The following is a 12,424-nucleotide window of genomic DNA, read 5'->3' on the forward strand; positions in this document are numbered from 1 at the left end:
TGCGCAAATCTATGTCTACTCAAACTCAATACAGATAAGATCCTCACCAGTTCCAGAATGCTCCCTTTTACAGGCTAATCTCCTTTTAGCCTGGGTCCAGCAATCACTCACACCCCTTTGTTCCAGTTTCTTCCAAGTATCCTGGGGAGTGGAGAGGCTCCCTCTTTAGCCAGCTGAAGACCAAATGGAGGGGTCTCCCAGGGGTTTAAATAGACTTTCTCTTGTGGGTGGAGACCCCCTCCTCACTCCTATGCAAAGTCCAGCTCCAAGATGGAGTTCTGGAGTCACCTGGGCAAGTCACATAGAATCATAGAATCTCAGGGTTGGAAGGGACCTCAGGAGATCATCTAGTCCAACCCCCTAAATGCATGCATGTCCATGCATGACTCACAGTCTTTACAGGCAGAAGCCATTGTCCACATGGTATCTTGTATGTCTCCAGGAAGACTTCTTATGGTGATTGGAGCATTCCAAGATGCATTGTTCCATGAGTGCTTCCTGATCGGGTACTTAACCTTGCGAATTCCTTCCTAAGGAAGCTGACCAAATGCCTCACAAAGCTTACTTAAAAATCAAGCAAGTATACAGCCAATATTCTTAACCTCAAGTACAAAATGATTTATGTTTACAGATAGGATGAATAGATATAGTGGACCATAACTTTTACAGAGATATGTTACATGGCACAGGCAGCACAAAACATATTCCAGTTATGTCATATTCCCATAAAGCAGTATGGGATACAGCGTCACAAGCATATTGACTACTCAGACCATGTTGGGATGTCAATTGGTGATTCAGAGAAAAGACCGGTACCTATTAGATGATCAGTATCACACAAAGGATTTCCTACCATCCTTTATCTTGATTAGCTGGTGAGAATTGACAAGGTCTCAGCAATCTCTGGGAATAACTTTAGAAGCAGCCAAATCTGTGAAATCCATTTTTCTTTCCACTACCCCAGTTCCCTGTATTTCTGGGGTGCTGAGCATACTCTGCTCCCAATTCTCAAATTAGGTTGTGTACAAAGAACATAGTAAAATGGATTGACACACGTGTGTATCAACCGCGGCCCTCCCCCCCCGCTCTACCCCCCAACCTGTTGTTGAAAGTCAGCTTCACAGCACATTAATCCTCTCCGGAGGACAGACAGGCAAGTATGTCATACAGAGGATCTGGATTTAAGGTCAACAGAAACAGGTGAACCACTTGAGATCCCATGATGGATGGAGCTGACAAAGTACAAAGTATTATAATCACTTTTTAGTAACTAGTGTCCTTATTCTAAATGTTTTATAGAATAAGCAATTGTGGAAGTAAAATAGCAGCTCTCTGCTTGTGGGAGACGAAATGAAGACTAGATTTTCCTTCCTCAAAACAAACAAAGTGTTGTACAGAAGTGCAATCCTACTGACTGGAGCGAGGCTGCATGGTTGTAAGTCAGAGGTCTCAAACACGCAGCCTGTGGAGCTCTTCCCTGCAGCCTGCCAAGCTCCATGTGCCCCCCCCTTACTTCTTCTTCGAGTGATTGCTCCTATGCATTCCATGTAGGTGTGCGCGCCGCGCGTGCACGGCTTCTCCGGAACATTTTTACCCTAGCAACTCCGGCGGGCCGGCTGGCGCCCCCTGGAGTGGCGCCACCATAGCGCAGGATATATACCCCAGCCGGCCCGTCCGCTCCTCAGTTCCTTCTTCCCGCCCGTGACGGCAGTAGGAACAGTGGAGTGCTCCCTTACCTCCACAGCCCTAGCGTTCTCCATAGTTTTACTGTATATAGTTGTTAGTAATTAGTTAAGTTTCGTGTTCTAGTTGTGTATATAGTTGTATAATATAGTAGTTAGGGAATTAGAGGGGTTAGCCCTCTTCTTCCGCCCCGGTGCGGGCTTATGCCCGGAGCACCGGGATTCAAGCCCTGCGCGGCTTGCCAGCGGCCCATGCCCGTGAGTGACCCGCACGACTCCTGCCTCCGCTGCCTCGGAGAGTCGCACAGATCAGATAAGTGCCCGATTTGCGTGGCCTTCAAGCCTCGTACGAGGAAGGAGCGGGACTCTCGCCTGAAGCAACTGCTCATGGAGGCTGCTCTCCAACCTCCAGCGCCAGCTCCATCGGCGCCGAAGCCTACCTCGGCGAGCAGCGCACCGGCAGCACTGAGCCGCTCCGGTGCCGAGGCCTCCCGACACCCGGCACCGAAGACCCGGCACCGCTCCCTCTCTCCGGGGAAGAAGCAGAAGGTGCCGAAGACAGCCTCTGCGAAGCAGCAGCAGAAGCCGTTAGCCTAGCCGCCTCCGACAAGATCGGTACAGGCTGAGGCAGTGCACAAGAAGTGCACCGGGCCGTCGACTCCGGCGCCGCAAGGGCCGTCGAGTCCGGCACCGCCCAGCTCCCCGGTGCCTACCGAGGAAGAGCTGAGGATCCCGTCCACGCCTGAGGCGTTTGCGACGGCGAGAGAGCTGATCGACCTCACGACAGCTACGAGCCATCAGCTACCGGCACCACCGGTGCGGACACTCAAGTCGATTGGGAAACCGCTGATGATGCGCCCTCCTTCCCCGGGCGACCGAGACGATCGGGGCCCCAGGATCCGGTCTCGATCCCGGTCTCGCTCAAGACTACGGTCGCCGACACACCGGGCCCGATCCATGAGACGGTCAACGTCGAGACGCCGCTCCCCGTCTCGGCGCCGGTCGCAGTCCCGGCACCGCTCTCAATCGCGGTACCGGTCGCACTCCCGGCGACGCTCCAGGTCCCGGTCGCCGAGTCACCGGCACCGCAGCAGGTCCGGTTCCAGGCATCGCGTGCGGCACCGAGACTCACGCAGCCACTCAAGGCGCCGCCGCTCGCGCTCAAGATCCAGCTCCCGGCACCGCCGGTCGAGCTCCCGGTACCGCACCGCGCGCAGGTCCCGCTCGCCGCTTAGGTCGCATGACGACCGGCACCGCCCTTCGGCACCGGAGAGACATTTGACACCGGCACCGGAGGTCCGCCCGGAGACCGCCACGGCTCCTCCCTGGCCTTCGAGGGAACCCTCCGTTGCTTCCCCTGAGGGCAGTGCGGTAGACTTCCGGGCGGGGTCTCTTCCACGGGACCATGGACCCCAGCAGTGGGGATTTTGGGTACCCTGGGCCCAGCATGAGCAAGGGCCTCCCCTTCCACTGAGACAGCCAGGCTCGGCGCGGGCGGTGCCAGAGGCCACTATCAGCAGGCCCCCCCCCGTCTCCAACGGCACAGACCGCCACTCACGGCCCACCGTTGGGGCATGAGACACTGGCACCTGATCGCCCAGAGGTAGAGCAGACACTGGAAGAGGTGCTGCCTGGACACTCCTCGTCCTCCTCTCCCGACGAGGCGGTGGCAGGGGCGTCACCATCAGAACCCCCGCCTACTGACCTCAAGGCGCATCAGGACCTCCTCCGAAGGGTAGCGAAAGCCATTAACCTGCCCATCGAGGAGGTCCAAGAGGTCGATGACCCGATCACAGATGTCGTGGGAGTGGAGGCCCCCGTGAGAGTAGCGCTGCCGTTCATACGCACAATCCAGCGGAACAATGCCGCCATCTGGCAGTCGCCTTCCTCCGTCCCTCCCACGGCGCGCGGAGTGGAGAGAAAATATTCCGTCCCGCCCAAGGGGTACGAATACCTCTATGTGCACCCAACCCCGGACTCTCTGGTTGTCCAGTCCGTGAACGACCGGGAACATCACGGACAGCCTGCCGCTGCGCCGAAGTCCAAGGAGTCCCGGCGCATGGACTTGTTGGGGCGCAAGATTTATTCAGCGGGCGGTCTCCAGCTCCGCATTGCAAATCAAATGGCCCTCCTGTCCCGATATACGTTCAACATCTTGGGGTGCCTGGGAAAATTCGCAGAGCTGACCCCACAGGACTCCCGCCGGGAATTCTCGGCACTCCTGGAAGAGGGCAAAATGGCCTCCAGGACCTTAATCAAAGCAGCTGTGGACTCAGCGGACTTGGGGGCCAGAACTGTGGCTTCCGGAGTAACCATGCGGCGCATTGCGTGGCTGCAATCTTCCACTTTGCCGCCGGAGGTGCAATACACCCTCCAGGACCTCCCCTTTGAGATGCAGGGTCTATTCTCCGAAAAGACAGACGCGAGAATTCAGACCCTAAAGGACGGGCGGGTGGCGATCCGTACTTTGGGCATGCACACGCCGGCCACACAGAGGCGATCGTTCCGGCAGCAACCCTACCGACCCGTCCCGCAGGCCAGATCTCGGCCATTTAATAATCGAACGGCGGCCCCCTTCCGCCGCAGACCGTCGGGGGGGCGGCGTAACCAGACCCAGGGCTCGTCCAAGGCTCCTCAAGGTCCAAAGCCGGCCTTTTGATGGGATGCCCGAGGACGGCCCACCACTCTCCCCCCAGGATCCATCCCTTTTGTTTTCAAGTCGCCTTTCCCGCTTCCTCCGGGCGTGGTGTTCTGTAACATCGGACAGCTGGGTCCTCAACACCATTCAGCACGGCTACCGCCTACAGTTTATTTCGCCCCCTCCCTCCCACCCACCTTCCCCGTCCCTCTTCAGGGACCCCTCTCACGAGCAAGTCCTCTTACAGGAGGTCCAGACTCTGTTGAGCGTGGGTGCCATCGAGGAGGTGCCTCCCAGCAGGCGGGGCAGGGGATTCTACTCCAGATACTTTCTCATCCCCAAGGCGAAAGGAGGCCTTCGTCCCATCTTAGACCTCCGGGAGCTCAACAGGTACCTGTGCAAGCTCAAGTTTCGGATGGTAACCTTGGGAACCATTATCCCTTCCTTGGATCCGGGAGACTGGTTTGCCACCCTCGACATGAAGGATGCTTACTTTCATGTGGCAATTTACCCCCCCCACAGACGCTACCTGCGCTTCATGATCAACGAAGCCCACTACCAGTTTGCGGTACTACCCTTCGGCCTCTCCACCGCACTGAGAGTATTCACCAAGTGCATGGCGGTCGTGGCCGCAGCCCTCCGTCGTCGTCGAATCCATGTGTACCCCTATCTCGACGACTGGCTGATTCGTGGTCGCTCCCAAGAGCTGGTGGCGGCTCAGGTGTCCGAGATACTGCATCTGTTCTGGTCTCTCGGCCTACTTATCAACGCCGAAAAGTCCCACTTAGTTCCGGCGCAAAGAGTGGAATTCATAGTAGCAGTCCTCGACTCCACTCTGGCCAGAGCCTGCCTCCCTCGTGCTCGGTACGAGGCGTTGGCCTCCCTTATACGGACACTGCAGGCCTTTCCTACGACAACGGTGGGATCCTGCCTACGTCTCCTGGGCCACATGGCAGCGTGCACGTTTGTGACCACGCACGCAAGGCTGCGACTTCGCCCGTTCCAAATGTGGCTGGCATCGGTGTACCGCCCCCATCGCGACCCCATGGATATGGTGGTGACGGTTGCGACACCCACTCTCCAGACGCTCACCTGGTGGCTGGATCCGGGGATAGTCTGCGCAGGGGTTCCGTTCCGCCCTCCTCGTCCGTCGATCACCCTGACCACAGACGCCTCGGCGCTTGGATGGGGGGCTCACATAGGAGACCTGCACACCCAGGGTCTCTGGTCAGCCCAGGAGCTCTCCCTCCACATCAACGTCCGGGAGCTGAGAGCGATCCGTTTGGCGTGTCTCGCCTTTCGGACCCACCTTCAGGACCGCTGTGTAGCGGTGTACACGGACAACACCACAGCAATGTTCTATGTCAACAAGCAGGGCGGAGCCCAATCCTCCCCGCTTTGCAAGGAGGCGATGTTCCTATGGAATCTTTGCGTGACCCACTCGATTCGCCTCGAAGCGTTTTTTCTGCCAGGGGTGCAGAACACGTTGGCCGACCATCTGAGCAGGTCCTTCGCCTCCCACGAGTGGTCCCTTCGCCCAGATGTGGCTTACACAATCTTCCAGAGGTGGGGGTTTCCCCAGATAGACCTGTTTGCCTCCCGGGCCAACAGGAAATGCCACAGGTTCTGCTCCTACCAGGGTCAAGCTCCGGGCTCCCTCTCGGATGCGTTCCTCCTGCCATGGACGGAACCCCTCCTCTACGCGTTTTCCCCGTTTCCGCTCGTCCACCGAGTGTTACTCAAGCTGCGGAGGGACAGGGCCCGCGTAATACTCGTCGCTCCGGCCTGGCCGAGACAGCACTGGTACACCCTGCTGCTCGAGCTGTCGGTCCAGGATCCCATTCCCCTGCCGCTCTGGCCGGACCTCATCACTCAGGACCTCGGCAGGCTTTGTCACCCGAACCTGCAGTCGCTGCATCTTACAGCTTGGTTCCTGAGTGGTTGACCAACGCAGAGAGGAGTTGTTCGTGGCCAGTGCAACAAGTTCTGCTGGAAAGCAGGAAGCCTTTGACGCGTTCTACCTACCTCGCGAAATGGAAACGCTTCGCGATTTGGTGCGACCAGCGAGGTCTTAACCCGTTCTCGGCCCCCATCCAGACCGTCCTCGACTACCTCTGGTACCTGAAAGGTCAAGGTCTCGCGATCTCGTCCCTGAAGGTGCACCTGGCGGCTCTGTCAGCCTTTCGACCCACTATAGGAGGTCGCTCCGTCTTCTCCAACCCAATGGTTGCCCGCTTCCTTAAAGGGTTAGACCGTCTCTACCCTCAGGTGCATCCTCCTGCTCCGACTTGGGATCTGAACATGCTTCTCGCCCAGATGATGGGCCCACCCTTCGAGCCCCTGGCCACGTGCTGTCTGCTCCATCTCACCTGGAAGACGGCCTTCCTCCTGGCAATCACATCCGCCAGACGAGTCTCGGAACTCCGCGCCCTGACGGCGGGTCCCCCGTATACCGTCTTCCACGGGGACAAAGTGCAGCTTCGACCGCACCCGGCCTTCCTCCCCAAGGTGGTGTCGGCCTTCCATCTCAACCAAGAGATCTTCCTCCCGGTCTTCTTTCCGAAGCCGCACGCCTCACCTCGTGAGCAGCAGCTCCACACTCTGGACGTCCGCAGGGCCCTCGCTTTTTACATCAGCCGGACAAAGCCCTTCCGGCGTTCCGCCCAGCTCTTTGTGGCAATTGCCGACCGCATGAAAGGCGAGCCGGTCTCCTCGCAGCGGATTTCATCCTGGGTAACGTCCTGCATACGAACGTGCTACGAGCTTGCTCGCGTCCCCCCGTGCCGACTCACCGCACACTCGACAAGGGCGCACGCCTCGTCGGCCGCCTTCCTGGCCCATGTCCCCATCCAGGACATCTGTCGAGCGGCCACCTGGTCTTCGGTACACACCTTCGCTTCCCACTACGCGTTGGTGCAGCAGTCTCGAGACGACGCAGCCTTCGGCTCCGCGGTATTACACTCCGCCACGTCTCATTCCGACCCCACCGCCTAGGTAAGGCTTGGGAATCACCTACATGGAATGCATAGGAGCAATCACTCGAAGAAGAAAAGACGGTTACTCACCGTAGTAACTGTTGTTCTTCGAGATGTGTTGCTCCTATCCATTCCAGACCCGCCCTCCTTCCCCACTGTCGGAATAGCCGGCAAGAAGGAACTGAGGAGCGGACGGGCCGGCTGGGGTATATATCCTGCGCTATGGTGGCGCCACTCCAGGGGGCGCCAGCCGGCCCGCCGGAGTTGCTAGGGTAAAAATGTTCCGGAGAAGCCGTGCACGCGCGGCGCGCACACCTACATGGAATGGATAGGAGCAACACATCTCGAAGAACACCAGTTACTACGGTGAGTAACCGTCTTTTCCTGTCGCCACCAAACTCCCCTCACCCCCACCCCCCCTGAGTTATTTTATATGGCAGCTAAGCTCCCCGCGTGCTGCTCCCCAATGTTTGGGGCCAGGTCTCTCCCCTGGCCCCGCCTGACACCCCCACGTGCCTCCCCCAAGTGTCCCCTGGCCTCACTTGCTGCCTCCTCACCCCGGAGCCTGCAGCTCCTGCTGACTCTGCTGGGCTCTGCCAGCTGGCGCAGGGTCCTAGTGCCCCCCTCCACTATGGTCAGGGCAGGCTGCCCTTCCCCTGCCCTAGCCCTGAGCCTCTCCAATGCTCCGAGCCCCTCATCCCCAGCCCCACAGCCCTCACCCCTGCACCCCCTCCTATCCCCAAACTCCATCTCAGAGCCTGCACCCCTGCCCCAGCCCGGAGCCTGCACCCAGCAGCCAAACTCCATCTCAGTCTGCATCCCAGAGTCTGTACCCCAGACCCCCTCCCCCACCCAAACTCCCTCCCAGAGTCTTAGGCAGGTGGGGGTGGAGTTTAGGGGAGGGCAGGTTCTGGGCACCACCAAAATTTCTACAAACCTGCCACCCCTGGAAGAGGCAGAGCAGGAGCGGAGTGGTGGTGCAGCCCAGTGCAGTGGGGAGGCTTTACTGAGTGTATATATTTTATTAAAACTGCTTGGAAATGACTTTGTCAAAAAAAGAACACTCGTGGAAGAAAAGAGAGTTTTTCAAGACAAATGGGAGAATTTATATTTTTTCACAGAGGTAAAAGATAAAATTCAGTGCCTTATTTGTCAGCAAACAATTGCTGTTCCCAAGGCTTATAACGTGTGTCGGCACTACAACACGATGCACCGTGAAAAATATGATGTATTCACTGGAAAAATCCAGAGGAAAAAGTTCAGCAACTTAAAGCAGCATTTGCCAAGCAAAGAAATTTCTTTTAGCTTATTAACAAGTCTAGTGAAGATTCAGTAAGAGCAAGTTTTGTGATAAGCAAAATGATAGCTAAATCATCGCAACCTTTTACAGAAGGCTTATTTGTAAAAGAATGTCTTATGAAGGCCAGTGAAATTTTATGTCCTTATAGGAAGAAAGTTTTGGAAGTCATAAGCTTCTCTACCAATACAGTTGCCTGCAGGATAACAGATTTAGCTGATAATGTGCAAAAACAATTGATTCAAATAGCAAAAGACTTTGAAGCATTTTCAATTGCTCTTGATGAGAGTACAGATGTATCAGATACCGCACAGTGTGCAATGTTCATTAGAGGTGTGGATTGCAATTTGAATATAACTGAAGAATTGCTAGACTTAATGCCACTGAAGGGTACCACAACAGGACGTGACCTATTTCAAGGACTGGAAGAGTGCATTGAAAAAGCTGCGCTGCCATGGAACAAACTTGTATCTTTGGCTATGGACGGTGCGCCATCAATGTGTTCTGAAAACGTTGGTGTGGTTGGATTATTGAAGACCAAACTGAACAGCCTCAATATACCAGGAATTAGCTTCACCGGTATACATTGTATTTTGCACCAAGAAGCCCTGTGTAGTAAAAGTCTACAAATGAAGGAAGTTATGGATGTAGTTGTTAAAACTGTTAATTTTATACATGCACGAGGGCTGAATCAGACAGTACACTTCTTTTCTAGCAAGTATGGACAGCGAATATGGGGAACTTCTGTATCACGCTTAAATTAGATGGCTGAGTCTTGGAAATGTTTTGAAGCGTTTTTTTGCACTTAGAGAGGAGATTGATTTTATGAAAATGAAAAGCAAGGAGGTTCCACAGCTTGCTGATTCCACTTTTATCTGCAACCTTGCTTTTCTAAGAGATGTAACTGATCACCTGAATGCACTGAACTTGAAACTTCAGGGTAGAAAACAGGTGATAACACAGATGTACGACCGTGTTAAGTCATTCAAAGTCAAACTTACTTTGTGGGGGAAACAGCTGACTGCTGGCAATTTGGTTCATTTCTCCACTCTAAATTCCTTAGGAAAAGTTTAACCCAAATCATTGAAAGAATATGCAGAGATCATTTCTAACTTACACAAACAGTTTGATGTGTGATTTAAAGATTTCAAGGCACTTGAACCAAATTTTCAACTTTTTTCCACACCATTTGCTGTTGAAATTGACTATGTTGCAGAGGAAATGCATGTTAGAGAAGCGAGTTAGTGGAGCTTCAGTGTGACACCATTTTGAAGCAGAAGTATACAGATGTTGGAATTCCAGAATTCTACAGGTTTCTTTCACAAGAAAGATTTTCCATGTTATTCTCTGCTTCTGCAAGGATAATGACAATGTTTGGAAGCACATATATATGTTCAGTTATAACAGCACATATAAAACTGTTCATATATATATATATATATATATATATATATATATATATATATATAATGTGTGTGTGTGTGTGAACAGTTTTTCTCTTTCATGAAGATTAACAAATCTGTGTTAAGGTCAAGGCTCACTGATGAACATTTGAAAGCAACACTGAGATTGGTTTCGTCTCAGGATATTAAACCTAATACTGATGCTCTGGTTGATGCAAAACGCTGCCAGCTGAGTGGCCAAAAATGAAATGACTGTCAAAATTAGCACTGACTTTTCACATTACAGTTAAAGTAGTTAATAAAAAAGTTAATACATTGACTTTTAATAGCATACTATATTTTAATACTATACTACTATATTACTCTCTTTTCTGCCTACTTCCAGGCGCTTCCCACCGCCAAACAGCTGTTGGTGGCGCTTAGCACTTTCCAGGAGGGATGGGGGAGGAGTGGGGAGCCACACGCTCAGGGGAGGAGGTGGAGAAGAGGCAGGGCAGGGGTGGGGCATCATGGAAGGGGTGGAGTGGGGGCGGGGCCAGGGGCAGCGGGGGTGTGTGTCAGTGGTGCGGCCTTCGGGCCAATGCGCTAGTCCTCATGTGGCCCTCGTGGTCATTCGAGTTTGAGACCGCTGTTGTAAGTGATGGCTTTGCTCTTGTGAATAAGTGTTCAGGAAGGGAGAAGCAGTGAGATATTGTCAGAAGTGTGCCCATATCCTGGCACTTGCACAGTGACTTTCATACCAGAACTGTGTGGGTCAGCAGTGAGCAAGTATTGGCCAATAAGGATGAAGCTCCACTCAGTTGCCCATGTCCTTCTGTTCCTTTACTTTAAGATTTCTAGGTAACATTTGCTTGCTACATCCTTTCTGATTCCCACTTTGGCAGCAAGATGGTTTAATTTAATTTATTCCCAGGCATAAAAAAGGGTCGTGGGAAGACGTGACTTGTAGAATTGTAGTAGAGTAGTATGTTCATCCATGGGCTACCTTTCCTTTGTGCTCTATGATTTTAATAGAAAGAGCCAAGTATAAGATGCTTCTCCTGGCTGTGTGATAAGATGTGACACATTGCTGGATTCCTTTTTTAGGCCTTGTCTTGCAAATCACTTAAGTATGTGCTTAGCTTTATGCATGAGTTTAAATGCTTTGCTGGATCAGAGTCTTAATGTATGCAGTTCAGCTGGTGGCATAACACAAGCATGTAGGTGACCGTGTTCTCTTTGAGGTGCTCTTCTAATGCTCTTATGGAAGTTTTGCTGGAGTGACTGTTTTTGGAGTAGCTAATACTAGTCTTTCATGGCATTTAATAACTGAATACTGTATGGCCCCATTGGAGCTTAGTGGCTTCCAGAACTGCCAAGTTTGCTTCTTTGTTAGAGGCAGAATGAAAGAGATAACCCAGGCCCCTGACTTGGACGAGCTGGAGTTCCTCAGCATGATGGGAGACCATTATGGACTTGGGGGCAGTCCAAGCTTTCACATAGCTCCTCACCTTTAGAAATAATAATAATAAATATATATATTTTTTAATATCTTCAATTGCTCAGAATGATAGAAAATTAAATGAATTTCTCTTCACAAGTCAATTTCTGGCGGTTGTTTTGCAGGTCACTTTAATTGTTCAGTTATGGAACCACACAGTCTGTGCAGAGGGCCTAGAACCAGATAGCCTGGTGAGAAAATGCTGCTCTAATAAAGGCAAAATTGACAGAGAGAGTAGAAAGTTAATGCTGTTTTCCTTGTCGTGCTGTCTGTGAAGCCTTTGCATAGCAGCCCTTGTGGATATACACCTCTACCTCGATATAACGCTGTCCCCGGGAGCCAAAAAATCTTACCGCGTTATAGGTGAAACTGTTATATTGAACTTGCTTTGATCCACCGAAGTGCGCAGCCCTGCCCCCTGGCACTGCTTTACTGCATTACATCTGAACTCGTGTTATATCGGGTCACGTTATATCAGGTTAGAGGTGTATTAATTTCTAGAAGCTGCAAGATGATCCAGCTACATTGCAACATCAGGCTGCATTTTCTTTGCTATTGTGCAATTCTTAACTTTAGGAATAAAAAAAGAAAAGTGGCCTATGGATGTATATGGTGTTTGAGAAGACTGACCAAGAAGTGCTATAGGGAAGGCTAACCGAGCCATGGTGGTGGGAGTGCTTTGAAAAAACTTCTTTCATTCTGTTTGCAGGTAGCTCCAGTGGCACTAAATCAGACTTGGATATGGCGTACGAGAGAGCCAGGGTGCATTTCACACCAGATGAAACTCCGACCGGTCCTGTTGTGAGCAAGGTAGACATTCTCTGCATGAGGTCAGAGATACTCTTCTCTCCTTCCCTTTTAATGTGGTTCCTCCTCATGCACCTGAATAAGGAATTCGATTGTGCTTACGGATTGCATGGTAACATAAAATATTCTGCAACTATGCACT

At 52.5% G+C, this 12,424-nt stretch overlaps 1 protein-coding gene across 3 annotated transcripts in view; it reads left to right on the forward strand.

Annotated features, from left to right (window-relative positions):
• PNPLA7 (patatin like phospholipase domain containing 7) overlaps window positions 1-12,424 on the forward strand; it is a 420,389-nt gene that overhangs the window by 118,540 nt on the left and 289,425 nt on the right. For all 3 annotated transcript variants that reach the window (XM_044993121.1, XM_044993122.1, XM_044993123.1), the window contains one exon: window positions 12,185-12,285. In XM_044993121.1, the coding sequence (XP_044849056.1) occupies window positions 12,185-12,285 (101 nt within the window). The remainder of the gene's footprint in view (window positions 1-12,184; window positions 12,286-12,424) is intronic.

This window comes from Mauremys mutica, chromosome 18 (assembly GCF_020497125.1).
Source record: "Mauremys mutica isolate MM-2020 ecotype Southern chromosome 18, ASM2049712v1, whole genome shotgun sequence".
Lineage (NCBI taxonomy): Eukaryota > Metazoa > Chordata > Testudines > Geoemydidae > Mauremys > Mauremys mutica.